Here is a 14427-nt window from a genome sequence, read left to right on the forward strand (position 1 = left end):
AGGAATGAAGTACCAGGAGAACGAGGAATGAAGTACCAGGAGAACGAGGAATGAAGTACCAGGAGAACGAGGAATGAAGTACCAGGAGAACGAGGAATGAAGTACCAGGAGAACGAGGAATGAAGTACCAGGAGAACGAGGAATGAAGTACCAGGAGAACGAGGAATGAAGTACCAGGAGAACGAGGAATGAAGTACCAGGAGAACGAGGAATGAAGTACCAGGAGAACGAGGAATGAAGTACCAGGAGAACGAGGAATGAAGTACCAGGAGAAAGAGGAATGAAGTACCAGGAGAAAGAGGAATGAAGTACCAGGAGAAAGAGGAATGAAGTACCAGGAGAAAGAGGAATGAAGTACCAGGAGAAAGAGGAATGAAGTACCAGGAGAAAGAGGAATGAAGTACCAGGAGAAAGAGGAATGAAGTACCAGGAGAAAGAGGAATGAAGTACCAGGAGAAAGAGGAATGAAGTACCAGGAGAAAGAGGAATGAAGTACCAGGAGAAAGAGGAATGAAGTACCAGGAGAAAGAGGAATGAAGTACCAGGAGAAAGAGGAATGAAGTACCAGGAGAAAGAGGAATGAAGTACCAGGAGAAAGAGGAATGAAGTACCAGGAGAAAGAGGAATGAAGTACCAGGAGAAAGAGGAATGAAGTACCAGGAGAAAGAGGAATGAAGTACCAGGAGAAAGAGGAATGAAGTACCAGGAGAAAGAGGAATGAAGTACCAGGAGAAAGAGGAATGAAGTACCAGGAGAAAGAGGAATGAAGTACCAGGAGAAAGAGGAATGAAGTACCAGGAGAAAGAGGAATGAAGTACCAGGAGAAAGAGGAATGAAGTACCAGGAGAAAGAGGAATGAAGTACCAGGAGAAAGAGGAATGAAGTACCAGGAGAAAGAGGAATGAAGTACCAGGAGAAAGAGGAATGAAGTACCAGGAGAAAGAGGAATGAAGTACCAGGAGAAAGAGGAATGAAGTACCAGGAGAAAGAGGAATGAAGTACCAGGAGAAAGAGGAATGAAGTACCAGGAGAAAGAGGAATGAAGTACCAGGAGAAAGAGGAATGAAGTACCAGGAGAAAGAGGAATGAAGTACCAGGAGAAAGAGGAATGAAGTACCAGGAGAAAGAGGAATGAAGTACCAGGAGAAAGAGGAATGAAGTACCAGGAGAAAGAGGAATGAAGTACCAGGAGAAAGAGGAATGAAGTACCAGGAGAAAGAGGAATGAAGTACCAGGAGAAAGAGGAATGAAGTACCAGGAGAAAGAGGAATGAAGTACCAGGAGAAAGAGGAATGAAGTACCAGGAGAAAGAGGAATGAAGTACCAGGAGAAAGAGGAATGAAGTACCAGGAGAAAGAGGAATGAAGTACCAGGAGAAAGAGGAATGAAGTACCAGGAGAAAGAGGAATGAAGTACCAGGAGAAAGAGGAATGAAGTACCAGGAGAAAGAGGAATGAAGTACCAGGAGAAAGAGGAATGAAGTACCAGGAGAAAGAGGAATGAAGTACCAGGAGAAAGAGGAATGAAGTACCAGGAGAAAGAGGAATGAAGTACCAGGAGAAAGAGGAATGAAGTACCAGGAGAAAGAGGAATGAAGTACCAGGAGAAAGAGGAATGAAGTACCAGGAGAAAGAGGAATGAAGTACCAGGAGAAAGAGGAATGAAGTACCAGGAGAAAGAGGAATGAAGTACCAGGAGAAAGAGGAATGAAGTACCAGGAGAAAGAGGAATGAAGTACCAGGAGAAAGAGGAATGAAGTACCAGGAGAAAGAGGAATGAAGTACCAGATATCTCCTGCAACATTGACTTAACGACTTGCATTTTGCCCCCAGGATTCTCAATACTCCCTTTGAACTAATGCCGCGCGGGCGGTGTGTGTGTGTGGGGGGGGGGGGGGGGGGGGGGGGGTGTTGGTTTAAGATCCTTAGGGGGTGTGGGTACCACTGGCAAGACTGGCCCATTTCGAAACGTCAACTCTTTTCTTCTCCGCCGATGCTGCCAGACCTGCTGAGTTTTTCCAGGTAATTCTGTTTTTGTTTTGGCCCATTTATTGCCCATCCTAATTACCCCGAGGCGGTGGTTGGATTTCTCCGCCACTTCCAATAGGCAGGGACTGAGTAACATGTAAGGCCCGAACCGGGTAAGGGTGACATTTAGTGAATTAGTTGGACTCGCAAAAGGTAGACCTTCCGGGAGACGCCTTTTAAATCGGCTGTCTTCTTTCCCGACTGCCGGTGGTGGGATGTTAATTCATGGTGTGTAACAATACAGACTGCGGTGTCTGTATCTATACAGTCCCAGTCAGGGGCTGGGGGGTCGGGGGGTACGATGGGATTTTGTAGACATTTATTTGAGTTTATGGTAGGTGAAAAGACAGACACAGGATCCGGCCCTGTGGAACAGAGGGAAGTTGGTTTAAAAGTTTGACGTGACCAGAGGGCAAGGGCGATCAGGACAGAACGGGACAACTAAAGAACGTGGTTGAGAGGGGATTTTAATGCAGGTACAAACTGACCGCTAATAGCTTGCATTTATATAGCGCCTTCAAACACGGGGAAACACCCTATAGCGTTTAATAGTAGCCAAGCAAGACACAAGCATTGACAGTGCGCCGGAGGGGGTAATTGGAGCAAATAATAAAAAAAAGCTTGGTCAAAGGTGAATTGAAAACAGACTCTCCTTTTTTAAAAAAAAAAATCGTAAATGGAGGAAACAGTAGCCAATTTGGGCACAGCAAGCTCCCACAAGATGAGGGGATGGGCTGTTTCCCGTGTTGTTGGATAAACATCGGTCAGAACTCCTTCCCAAACGCTGACATCGAAGTCTGGGAGCAGACGGGGGTTTTAAATCCGCGCGCCGCTGTCAGTAACCACCACCACCCCGCCCCGGGTTAGGAAACAAATCCTCAAACCTACACAGCCTGCTGCTGGCCCAGAGGAGAAGGGAAACACCACTGGCCGAGCCTCGGCTGGGCTTAGGAGTTAGCAACTTCAAAAATACAAGTTAGTTCACGCCAGCAAAAGAACGTTTTAAAAGGTGGCTTGACTGTAAAGTCGAATGACAAACTAGTCATTTTCCCTACAGCAGAATTCTATCATTCCCTTATCAAAATTCCGCGTTCTGGACATTTCGGCACAACCTCAAACCACGGGGCGGGGGGGGTAGTGGGGGGGTAAGTTGCTGTTGGGTGTTTTTTTTTGGGGGGGGGGGTGTGGGGTGGAGGGAAGTCTCTCACCTTCAAGAGGTATCGATCCACTATTTCCAGCCCGCAGCTACTGCAGGTATTTCTCCCGGTTCTGGAGGAGATCATCGACTGTGGAGACAAGGAAGGCGAGGCCGAAGTGACTGGGGAACAGGAATCCTCTTTAACAACCCGGTCAGAATTAGTCTAAAAAAGATACACACACACACACACACACACAGAACGGGGAAAAAAATAATAATAAAATCAGCTCTCGAGTGCAAATTGGTCTCAACAAATATCGAAATTAAGAGAAGATAGGGGCTGGGTACCAAACTACAAGTGCTCCTCGGCTTCCGAATTCTTCCACAGGGGATGGAGGAGAGTGTTTCGGGGTCATCCGACATGGTTTTTAAACTGGAAAAAGAGCAAGGATTTGGGGAGAGAGCTTCCAGCTCATTCTGAACTAATTGCGTGCATGAGTCTTTTAACATCAACATTTCTCTTTCTCCCTCCCCTCTCCACACACAAATATCAACCACTCGCCCCGTTCACCATGACAACGCGTGTGATCATTAAAAAGGTGCAATTTGGAAAGTAAATACCCTTGATTCAGTTTATATATATATATATAAAAAAAACAAGACAAGGCACTTGAGGGAATCGTTAAGCATTCATTGCGGTTCAGGGGCTATTCTGGTCAAGTATTTTCAGACAGCTCCCTTCCCCTCAAGTTGCACAAAGCTTTTCATTTATACCAATTCCTAGCGCCAGGTCAAATCAGATTGAGTAAGAATTCTACACCCCCCCTCCCCTTTTCAACAATTAAATCAGTCCTTGTTCCATCCAAAACGCCTTTGAAAGGGTAACCTAGAGGTGAAGAGGTTTAATAGGGGCACTTGAAAGATAATTACAGCTAGTCCAGTCCGGTCAGGTCTGCTCGATTGACAATTTAAAGAAAAGGAGGGACAATTAATGGTGCAGGTGATTCGCGTTAACTATCCTGAGGAGATCAGCTCTCCCGACTTACATATTTAAACAAAAAAAAAAACCGGCACGGCTCCCCCTTCCTACCCACCCCACCAACCACCTTCCCGGAAAGAAGGGAAGGATGTTCAGTTTTATTAATCCACCAACATTCCTCTTCCCCCCCCCCCCCCCCCCCCACCCACCCACCCACCCACCCAATAAAGGATCGAAATATTTAGACGGTGTGGGTTTAGGTTAGAGTTGAGGACTATATCGCGAGTTCCAGAGGTGGTGGTGACTGGTTACACAGGCGAGCTGCCCGCTTTCTGTTGGGGTGCTAATAAGCTTCAGTAAATTCTGCACCGCATTAAATCCGGAACGGGGCTGTTTGCTCCCTGAACATGCAAACCGGTTTAAACGCGATTTACAATGGAGCAATGCTTTGGCTAGATTAAACCCCTAATCCAATTATTAAACCCATCACATTGGCTCAATACCCACTATTCACAGCACAGTAATATCTTGTATAGTTAACCAACACCCCCAACTCCACCCTATACGTTGTTATTCACTGTAGGGATTACCCCCAACCGGATTGTGTGGAACCCCCACCAGCCAGAAATCTAGAGCCTCGGATTATTTCACTCCTCCTAGTGTTGGTTCTTAACCCCCACCACTGCGGGGGGAGCGGAGGAGGAGAAAGAGACAGATTCGATAACTACATCGATTCTGGCAACCATCTGGGCGACACTTTTTCTCCGAAAACTGTCGATCTGTTTGACAGGAAGAGACTTTACGGAGCACATCTGCGAGCAGGAAATTACACCCCCGCGCCCCGGATTCGAATGCTCCGTTTGGTTTAATAACCCCTTAATAAAAAGTAAAGCGAACTCCTCTTACCTTCTGCAAGCGCGCACCAGCCGTATAGTTCCCTTTGCCTTCCATGTGACACACCAACAGCTCGGTACTCTTCCAGTACATTGCATTCAAAACTCGTATCCCACTCGCATAACACACACACACAACACACACTCAAAACACACTCAAAACAAAATCCTTCCTCGTTGGAGGGCGGAGGCTATTTGAAAATATTTGCCTTGTTCAAAAACAATTCCTTTCCAATTCCTTCCCGGTCCGAGTTTCAACTGCTCCCGGCGCTTGAAGAAAGGGTTACCTGGCTAGATGGAACTTTAAAAAGTGTATTTCTTCGCTAACCACACCTCTTCAACGTAGGTACAGCCCTTAGACATGTAAGAGTTTTAATTCACATTACACAGAGGAAGAACTCTGGGGGGTGGGGGGACTTTTCTCTCCCCCCCCCCGCCTCCCCTCTCGTGCCCAACCAACAACAAGCATTATCTCATGGGCTCTTATCTCTCATCAGCTGCACAAGTCTACTGAAATCTAAACATGGACTCATGTTACGTCCCGCAGCCTTTACAAGGGAAGCAAGCCAAATAAAAACATTTACAGTCACTGCACGGCATAGTCCCTGCCCACTACCACCACTCCGCATTCCCGGAGGTAGCTTTCCTTTTCAATTAAAAAAAAAGGGGAGACCAGTAGAGGACCCTCTGATTAGTAAGTTACAGGTTTGTGTGACCGACTGGCTGTTAATAACTTTCCATTAATGGGTGACGAGCATCTGAACCATATTAATATTATTTTAATCCAGGCGGTTTCAAGTAATGCCCACGAGGAACTGAGCGTTAATAATTACAAATTATGCGACTTTCTCTTTAAGATCGCAGGTCCTGATGAACACAATCGCATCCCTTCATTTGCTTCTCCCTCTTCAAATATTTCTAAACAAAAACCTCTGTTTTCTTGTGCGGTTGTGACTAACAGATTGTCTCAGTCCGTTCAGACACACCTGGAGTAGTTTAAGAGTTAAACAACACCACAAACACTCGTACTGGCTGCTCTAACTGGGATGTTTCGCTACAGTTTAAAGGACGCTACGGATAAATTAAAGTTGGTGTCTGGAGCCAAAGAGTCGTCCACTGAGTCGCTCGTGCTCAACATCTGACCGGTGAAATGCTGCCTGTATACATTTTCCCCAAAAATGAGAAGTGATACCCGTTCGGCTTCTGGCGTGCGAGTTAAATCCTCAAGTCATGCTGAGTCTGAACATCGGCTCAGTCACTGGCTTTCCCTCACATACACACACGTACACACTGGTACAATTCTTTACCCAGTCAGTATCGGGAGTCTTTCAGTTTGCAATATATGTAGATGTCTACATTCTACCGTAAAAATATATTGCTGAAACATTGTGTCCTACATAAGTTTAACTTTCTAAAATATATTAGGAATTCTGAAAAAAAATCGTCCATTATACCATTCCACTGTATCGAAACCCTCATCCAAACTGTTTCTACTGGCAGGAGATTACACACATTTGGCAAGAAATTAACGATGAAAATGAGGTTCTTTTTTCAATGCGGGGCGGTGAAAGTAATTTCGATTGTAACCTTCAAAAAGGAATTGGCTACATATGTACTGAGGAAAGAAATTTCTAGGCAAAGGGCGGGGTTGGGGGGGACTTGGCCCTTTCCAAGAACTGGCACGGGCAACGATGGGCTGAATGGCCTCCTTCTTCTGTGCTGTGAGATTCCATGTGTTCATGGCAGGATTTTCTTGACGGTTACATATAGTTTGAAACTATAATGTGATTATATATTGGGGAAGACCCCATTTCAGGTTGAACTCCTCATAAGCTCATGAGGCTGACGCTCTCTCATGCTTCTTTTTAAACAATGCACCCGCCTCACTCCACCCCACCCCGTAATAAGCCGGTACGAAGCTGTAACTTCACATCTCTGCTGCACAAAATCAATCGGGATTTTAATTTAATTGTTAACGGTACTGGAAAATTCGCATTTCAGTAACAATTTGGGGGCCAAGAATGTATAAAGGAATAATGATTGTGTTCACTCTAATACCCCCCTAGTGCAATTAGGTTGCGTGAAGAGAGGGAACTCGCCAGCTGCCTGCTGATGAGGGAGGGAGTCATTCTGGGAGCACAAAGGCCCATCATTATTAAAACTGTTTTGGGGGCATTTTTATTTAAATTTATTGAAATATTTCGCAGAATGGAGGAGAGCTTTATCAGCGGCAATAATTACAACCAGGATCCGGAAAAGGTGGAATTAATATTCTTACCACACTGAGATTCACAGTGGTAAGATTAAGACGGGCTTTAGCAACCTTTTATTAAGCTCAGCGGCGTCCTAAGCAGAGATTTCAATCAGCACAATATAAACGCGATAATATATATATTTTTAGTCATTCATACGAACAACAACTGCATGAGGGAGCGAGTTCGATAACTTCCACTGCAACCGCCGAACTAATTACCACTGAATGTTTCTTCAATCCACCAACTTTTCTTTTAAATTGCAAAATGGTGATCATCTTTTTTTAATCAACTTAAACGCTATACCAGCTGCATATGTGCATATATCATATATATATATATATAGGTGAGTTGTGAGGTGCGGTTTGGGGGAGATTTATGTAAGTAATTGTGGAAACAATAACATATCCTTGTAAATCAAAATGGGCCGAAGATCATTTAGAGAAGGTGGACATTTGGACAAACCTCTAATGGTTTCATACGGTCCCCAAAATGGCATTTATTCTGATGATATGGATTGATTTGTAAAGCAAGGAGCAACTGTAATGCTTGTTTGCCTTGCTGGCAGATCGGTGCTTTACTGTAATTACTGGGTCCGCTGAGGTGCGGAGTAAATATGTTTGCCTTTTAAAAGATCAGTTCTGTTCTTAGGATATCGAATTTAAGGAGCGATGAACAGACGAAGGTTTGGTGGAAATATCCCACATTTAATATTTGCACCTTATTGTTGGGGCAGTGCCGTGAAACCAGTAGTTTGTGATGTTTATTATACTGAATGTAACTTTTTGATCTCGGTGTGTGTTTTTTTTCTCTTGCTTGTACCGACCCTGATTGTAATCCCACCATATCCTTGCTGGCTGAGTTACCTTTAACGACATTCGACACTTTCGCCTTTCTGCTATGTATAATTTTAAAGAAAACTTTACTGACAGTTTTCTTGGAAGATTTTTTTTTGGGGGGGGGGGGTGGTGGTGCGGGTCGGTGTTGGGGGGAGGCGCGTTTCTCCATTTCAAATAAGCCAAAACTGTTTCCTCACAAATTTCTCAAACTGACAACTGCTCTCTAAAAATACATTCGATAGAAACGAACGAACCGACCCAGAAACGCGTTGGGAAAATTGGAATGGAATATTTATATTTTTTTAAAAATCCTCCGTCGTTGAGAATTTCGTGAAAATTTCCCCGCTCGCTTAATTTTCCCAAAAGGGAGTGTTGGCAACACGGTCAATTATCTTGCTGATTTAAACACTTTAAACGCACACAAATGCCGCTGCCCTGCACCCATTGAGGCTTCAGTTCAGAGAAATTCTATTGTATTAATATTGGAATTTCCATGGTGCGGGCGATTTAAATATTACTTTCAGATTCTTTGTAAAATCCGGTTGTGTGCTTTAAGTGCTGCACTGTGAAGCATGCTACCGCTTGATGCTGGGACAATCTGAGGTGCGTTTTACTTAATAACAAAACTGGTTTCATGCTGACTGACTTCGGATTACATTTCTCGGAGAATCTAACGTTCAAATGGAATAATGCTTCACAACTTGAGTTAATAAAAAGGAAAGGCGGTGTCATCACCGGAAAAAAATGTGGTTTGAAACTTATTTTCAATTGATTTCTATGATTTATTTTGATACATTCTCTTCCCAGTGTCGCTTTTACTTCGATGTTTTTCTAGGAATTCACAGGAAAAATTTACCACCTTTCTCCGTTTTTATTCTTCTAAATTCATGCAGTGAACTTTTTATCTGCTCGTTATAAAAAAAACCCTTTATTTTCATATTTTAAATATTATTTCCACTCTTTTTATTTCCTCCATCTAACCCGGTATAGTTTGTCCGTCCAGACTAGATCACCGAGTGATGCTAAATGTTGGTGAGGGGAACCAAGTTGTATAATCGTGCAAGTGTGGCCAGTTAAACATTGTGCTGTTGCAATTGATATCGCTTTGCTTACATGTCAAAGGTCGATGTCTCAGGATCGGGAAACACTCCGTATCAGAGCAGCTCCATGTAACAATTAAGCCAGACCGTGACATTGGCGATGCTGGAACAAAGGAGCTTTTGAACAAAATAATTGTATCGGCGCTCACCCCTCTTAAAGCAGGAGAGAGAGAGAGAAAAAAAGAGCATTGATCTAAAACTGGGATGCGTGAACAACACCTAGACGGAATTTTTTAAAAGTGTAGTTCGTGTGTAAGAGTGTGGGGTGGATAGGGGGTGGGGCGGCGGGGAGACAGGCTGGATGGATCAGGAAATCTATTCCTGTTCCTCATTGTCCCTGTGTTCGAAAACGTACAACAGAGACACAAATAAATCCCAGAACATCATCACCAGATATTGCAATTTAGAGGGAGGGAGGGAGGGCACTCCTCAGTAGAAGCGCCAATTTTTTCCGGATAAAGAATCCAGTTTTCAGAAAATGTTGCTGTCGAAAGAAATCCATTCCTTGTGTTCTTAAGTGATTGAACCGAGGGCTAGAACCCGTGCCCCCCCACCCCTCACTGCAAAATGTAGCTAACATGTTGGCAAAGATGATGATAAACGCCTCAAATCGAGAAAAGTGTTTTTTTTTTGTGTGTGTTTTGTTTCCAACCAGGAGTTAACACGATTCACTGAGCCAGCAAATAAAAATTGCTGGAAAAGCTCAGCAGGTCTGTCAGCATCCGTGGAGAGAGAGAGAGAAACAGAGCTAAATGTTTCAGAACCCTGGAAACGTTAACTCTGTTTCTCTCTCCGCAGATGCCGACAGACCTGCGGAGTTTTTCCAGCATATTTTTTTGCTGTTTTTTTGCTTCGTTTATTTCAAATTTCCAGCTCCTGCAGCATTTTGCTTTTGTGTTCAAATAATCAGCTTTTTGGTCAATGTTTCTCTCCCCCTCCACCCCCACCCCCCCACCCCCCACAACCACCAACCTCCCCCCACTCCCCTGAAAAGTGAACAGAACTGCCACCTTCTTTAAATGGAAGGGATGCAACTCTCAGAAGGAAACCAATCCAACATTCAGACGATCACACCGTCACCGAGTAGCGAGCTAATCGATGGCTCAAGTTTAATTTCCTTCTTGTCTAAAGTTCCAGTTGTTTAGAAGACAGCCGCCTGGGATTCTGTGGAAAGGGGACTGAAGCAGGGTGGTTTACATCCACTGGGAAAAATGCTTAAGTAAACATGTGGGCTAGTCTGATATCCTTGCCGACACGTGTGTGTGGTTTAAGGAACCAGCCCGAGCTCAGCGAGTAATACACTCGCCGCTTAAGCAGCCGCTGCGGGCTGAGTCCCATCCACAGACTATAGTGCATAATCCAGGCTGCACTATCAGAGGGTCAGTTCAGTGCTGAGGGAGGCTGCCCTGTCAGAGGGTCAGTACTAAGGGAATGCTGCCCTGTGGAGGGGCTGTGTTTTGGTTAACTGAGGCCCGTTCTTCCTTCTCAGTGGATATAAATCCCATGGCACTACTTCAAAACAGAACATGTTGTTTTCCCCAGTGTCCTTTCTTTTATACATTTATGGGATGTGGGCATTACTGGTTAGGCCAGCATTTATTGCCCATCCCCAACTGCCACTTGAGAAGGTGGTGGTGAGCTGCCTTCTTGAACCGCTGCAGTCCATGTGGTGTAGGTACACCCACAGTGCTGTTAGGGAGGGAATTCCAGGATTTTGTCTCAGTGACAGGGAAGGAACAGTGATATATTTTCAAGTCAAGATGGTGGGTGTGTGGCTTAGAGGGGAACTTCCAGGTGGTGGTGTTCCCATGTGTCTGCTGCCCTTGTCCTTCTAGATGGAAGTGTGGTCGTGGGTTTGGAAGGTACTGTCAAAGGAGCCTTGGTGAGTTTCTGCAGTGCATCTTGTAGATGGTACATACTGCTGCTACTGTGTGTCAATGGTGAGGGAATGACTCTTTGTGGAAAGGATGCCAATTAAGTGGGCTGCTTTGACCTAGATGGTGTTGAGTTTCTTGAGTGTTGTTGGAGCTGCATTCATCCAGGCAAGTGGAGAGTATTCCATCACACTCCTGACCTGTGCCTTATAGATTGGGGAATCAGGAGGTGAGTTACTCACTGCAGGATTCCTAGCTTCCAACCTGCTCTTGTAGCCACAGTATTTATGTGGCTCGTCCAATATGTACAATATGTACTCTCTAATCAACATCAGTAAAACAGATTATCTGGTCATTATCAAATTACTGTTTGTGGGATCTTGCGGTGTGCATGTCAGCTTCTGTTTCTCCACATTCCAACAGTGACTACACTTCATTGGTTCTAATGTAGTTTGGAATGTCTTGAGATGGTGAAAGACACTGTTGAACCACAAGTTTTTATGAATGGTTCCTTGTGCAGGAGTAAGATTTTGATGTACAGGCACTTTCTTAGACTGTTGTTGAACAAATGTCAAGAAGGGATGTTGCAGAAGGAATTAACTTGCATATTTATGGGAATAAAATGGCCACGAAAATATTGAAACAGCCAGATGGGTTGGCTTGTAATCATTTACAGAGGTGTTCCAAAGAGCAAAGAGGCTTCCAGCAAAAACAATGCTCCAGGGGTTAAGGGGTTTTGAATAATGACGGTCAGAATTTCACCTGGCCAACATGTCTTAGACATTTCTACATCTGAAAATTGCTTGATACCAAAGTCTTATCAAACAAAGTCAAGGTTTTTTTAAAAAAATAAGGAAAAGCTCAAAACTCAAGTTAAAACAATTAATCAGTCATTCATCCCATCATAGTTACAGCAGAAAATGGCTGCCAATTTGCTGACATAACACAGTCACTGAACTTGAAAGTAACTCATTGGATGCCAAGCATTTTGAGATGCTTCTGAAATGATGTAATGACAGACTTACACTTGTACAACTTTTCCTTCTTCACTATATCTCTGCACTCATTATTCTCATTTTATCAGTATCATTTACCACTCATCATCCCTTTCTTCAACCTACTAATTTTACAGCCAACCGTTCTGAAACAATTGTGCTGTTATTACAGAGGGGGAATCTAGGGTGATTCTGTTTCTCCCTTTCTAGTTAAAATGAATGCTAGTCTCCTGTTAAATAGTTTTCTTTACTTTTTTTGTTGGACTGGCTTTTTTTTGGATTAAGGATATAATCAAAGTGTTTGCCTGAAAAATCAAAGGGCCTGTAAATGGTACACAAATGTTACAACCTCTATCCCATCAAAATAATACAATTCTTATCTTTTCATTTCTGCTTTAAAAATTATTTAATCTGTGCCACTAAATCATTATTGAGACAGCCTCTATTTTCGACATAATTCACAATAGTTTCCATTTTTGCAGACCACAATTTTATTATCAGCAGCTGTAATTGTGTGTTAAGGTTTGTCATAATGAGGTAAGTATTTTACATTATGTTTTTCTCTCTCACGTTCTCTCCCTCTCTCTATCTCTCTTAATGCTTACATCTACACATGCACTTCTGTCAATTTTTTCCATTATAAATTCCTATGTAAACATGTCACATTGTAATTTCACTCACTGTCCAATGGTGGTGCTGTAGCACTTTGGTTTTGCATCTGCCTGGTCCTCAGCCAGTACTGTAGTGTCTGCTTCCCAAACTGCTATGCGTCTTGGTATTTAACTGTAAATAATATCAATTTGAATATTACACAAACAAAAAGACAATGTAAGAAGAGGAGATATCCAGATCCAATGATGGAATAAAAATTACACTTTAGTTTTAGTACCAAGGTGGTCAAAATTTTGGTTTATGGACTGGTTTTTTAGATATAGTATAAATAGTTCACAACATTCCTCGGTCTTCATCAGACAGCGCTCTCTGTGCCTCAGTATGTCCAGTCAACAACGCCAACATCTCAAACTTCTTTAGTACAGGCTTTAAACACCTCAGTTTTCTTGGTGTTTCTCTGGCAAGTTTGGTTCCTTCTGTGTGCACTTTTTAGTGTCCCAATTAATGCAATGGCATGAATTTCTGAGCATGCTGAGCTTGATAGGGCTTAAACGATTCATTTAAAATGGGACAAGGATTGAGTTTTAAAAAAATACAGGTGGAAATTTTGGCTAATGTGTTAACACATGCAGTGCAATTAGTTCATAAAAGGAATTAAACCCTTAAAATTCAGCACAGATCCACAAAGGAAGTTATTTACCAAGTTGCAAATGTGCTTCATGATATTAAAGAAAAGAAAGACTTGCATTCATACTGCACCGTTCATGACCTCAGGACATCACAAAGTGCTTCACAGCTAGTTAATTACTTATGAAGTGAGGTATTTACTTTAGAACATAAGAATTGTGGCAGATAAAGTCCCATATAAACAGCAATGTGCTGATGATCAGATAATCTGTTGTAGTAACGTTGGTTGAGGAATAAATGTTGTCCCTGGGACAGAGGGGAACTCATCAGCTCTTTTTTGAAAAAGCAGTGCAGAATCCTTACATTGAGCTGTGAGGGCAGAAATTACCTCTGTTTAATATCATATCTGGAAGACAGCATCTCCGACAGGGCAGCGCTCCCTCAGTACTGACCCTCCGATAGGGCAGTGCTCCCTCGGTGCTGCCCCTTTGGACAGGGCAGCGCTCCCTCAGTGCTGACCCTCTTGACAGGGTAGTGCCTCCTCGACACCACCCCCTCCACCCCCCCCCACCTCCCCCCCGGTGCTGACCCTTTGGACCAGGCAGCGTCCCCTAGGTTCTGATTCTCCAGACAGGTCAACGCCCCCTCAGAACTAGGAGATAAAAAAAAGTAGAATTACCTGGAAAAACTCAGCAGGTCTGGCAGCATCGGCGGAGAAGAAAAGAGTTGACGCTTTGAGTCCTCATGACCCTTCGACAAAACTAGTTCTGTCAAAGGGTCATGAGGACTCGAAACGTCAACTCTTTTCTTCTCCGCTGATGCTGCCAGACCTGCTGAGTTTTTCCAGGTAATTCTGTTTTTGTTTTGGATTTCCAGCATCCACAGTTTTTTTGTTTTTATCTTATTAGATAAAAAAAAGTGCTGGAAGTACTCAGCAGGACTGGCAAAATTTGTGGAGAGAGAAACAGAGTTAATGTTTTGAATCAAGTATGAATCTTCTTCAGAACTGAAGGGAGTTAAAAATGTGACGGGTTTTATGCTGTTGAAAGCAGGGAAGGGAGGAAGAACAGCAGTGAAGGTTTGGGATAGAG

The 14427-nt window shown here is 43.5% G+C and overlaps 2 protein-coding genes across 10 annotated transcripts in view; one reads left to right on the forward strand and one right to left on the reverse strand.

The window, feature by feature from the left end:
* Nucleotides 1-5131, reverse strand: part of lhx8a (LIM homeobox 8a) — a 40208-nt gene extending 35077 nt beyond the window's left edge. Inside the window, exons 1-2 of the mRNA XM_041208487.1 lie at nucleotides 5051-5131; nucleotides 3236-3388 (exon numbers count right to left, since the gene is read on the reverse strand). Coding sequence (XP_041064421.1) covers nucleotides 3236-3388; nucleotides 5051-5131 — 234 coding nt within the window. The remainder of the gene's footprint in view (nucleotides 1-3235; nucleotides 3389-5050) is intronic.
* The window catches only part of LOC121289241 (choline transporter-like protein 5), a 478732-nt gene that overhangs the window by 419209 nt on the left and 45096 nt on the right, over nucleotides 1-14427 (forward strand). The gene's annotated exons all lie outside the window — the stretch shown is intronic.

The sequence above is a fragment of the Carcharodon carcharias genome, chromosome 16 (genome assembly GCF_017639515.1).
Source record: "Carcharodon carcharias isolate sCarCar2 chromosome 16, sCarCar2.pri, whole genome shotgun sequence".
NCBI lineage: Eukaryota > Metazoa > Chordata > Chondrichthyes > Lamniformes > Lamnidae > Carcharodon > Carcharodon carcharias.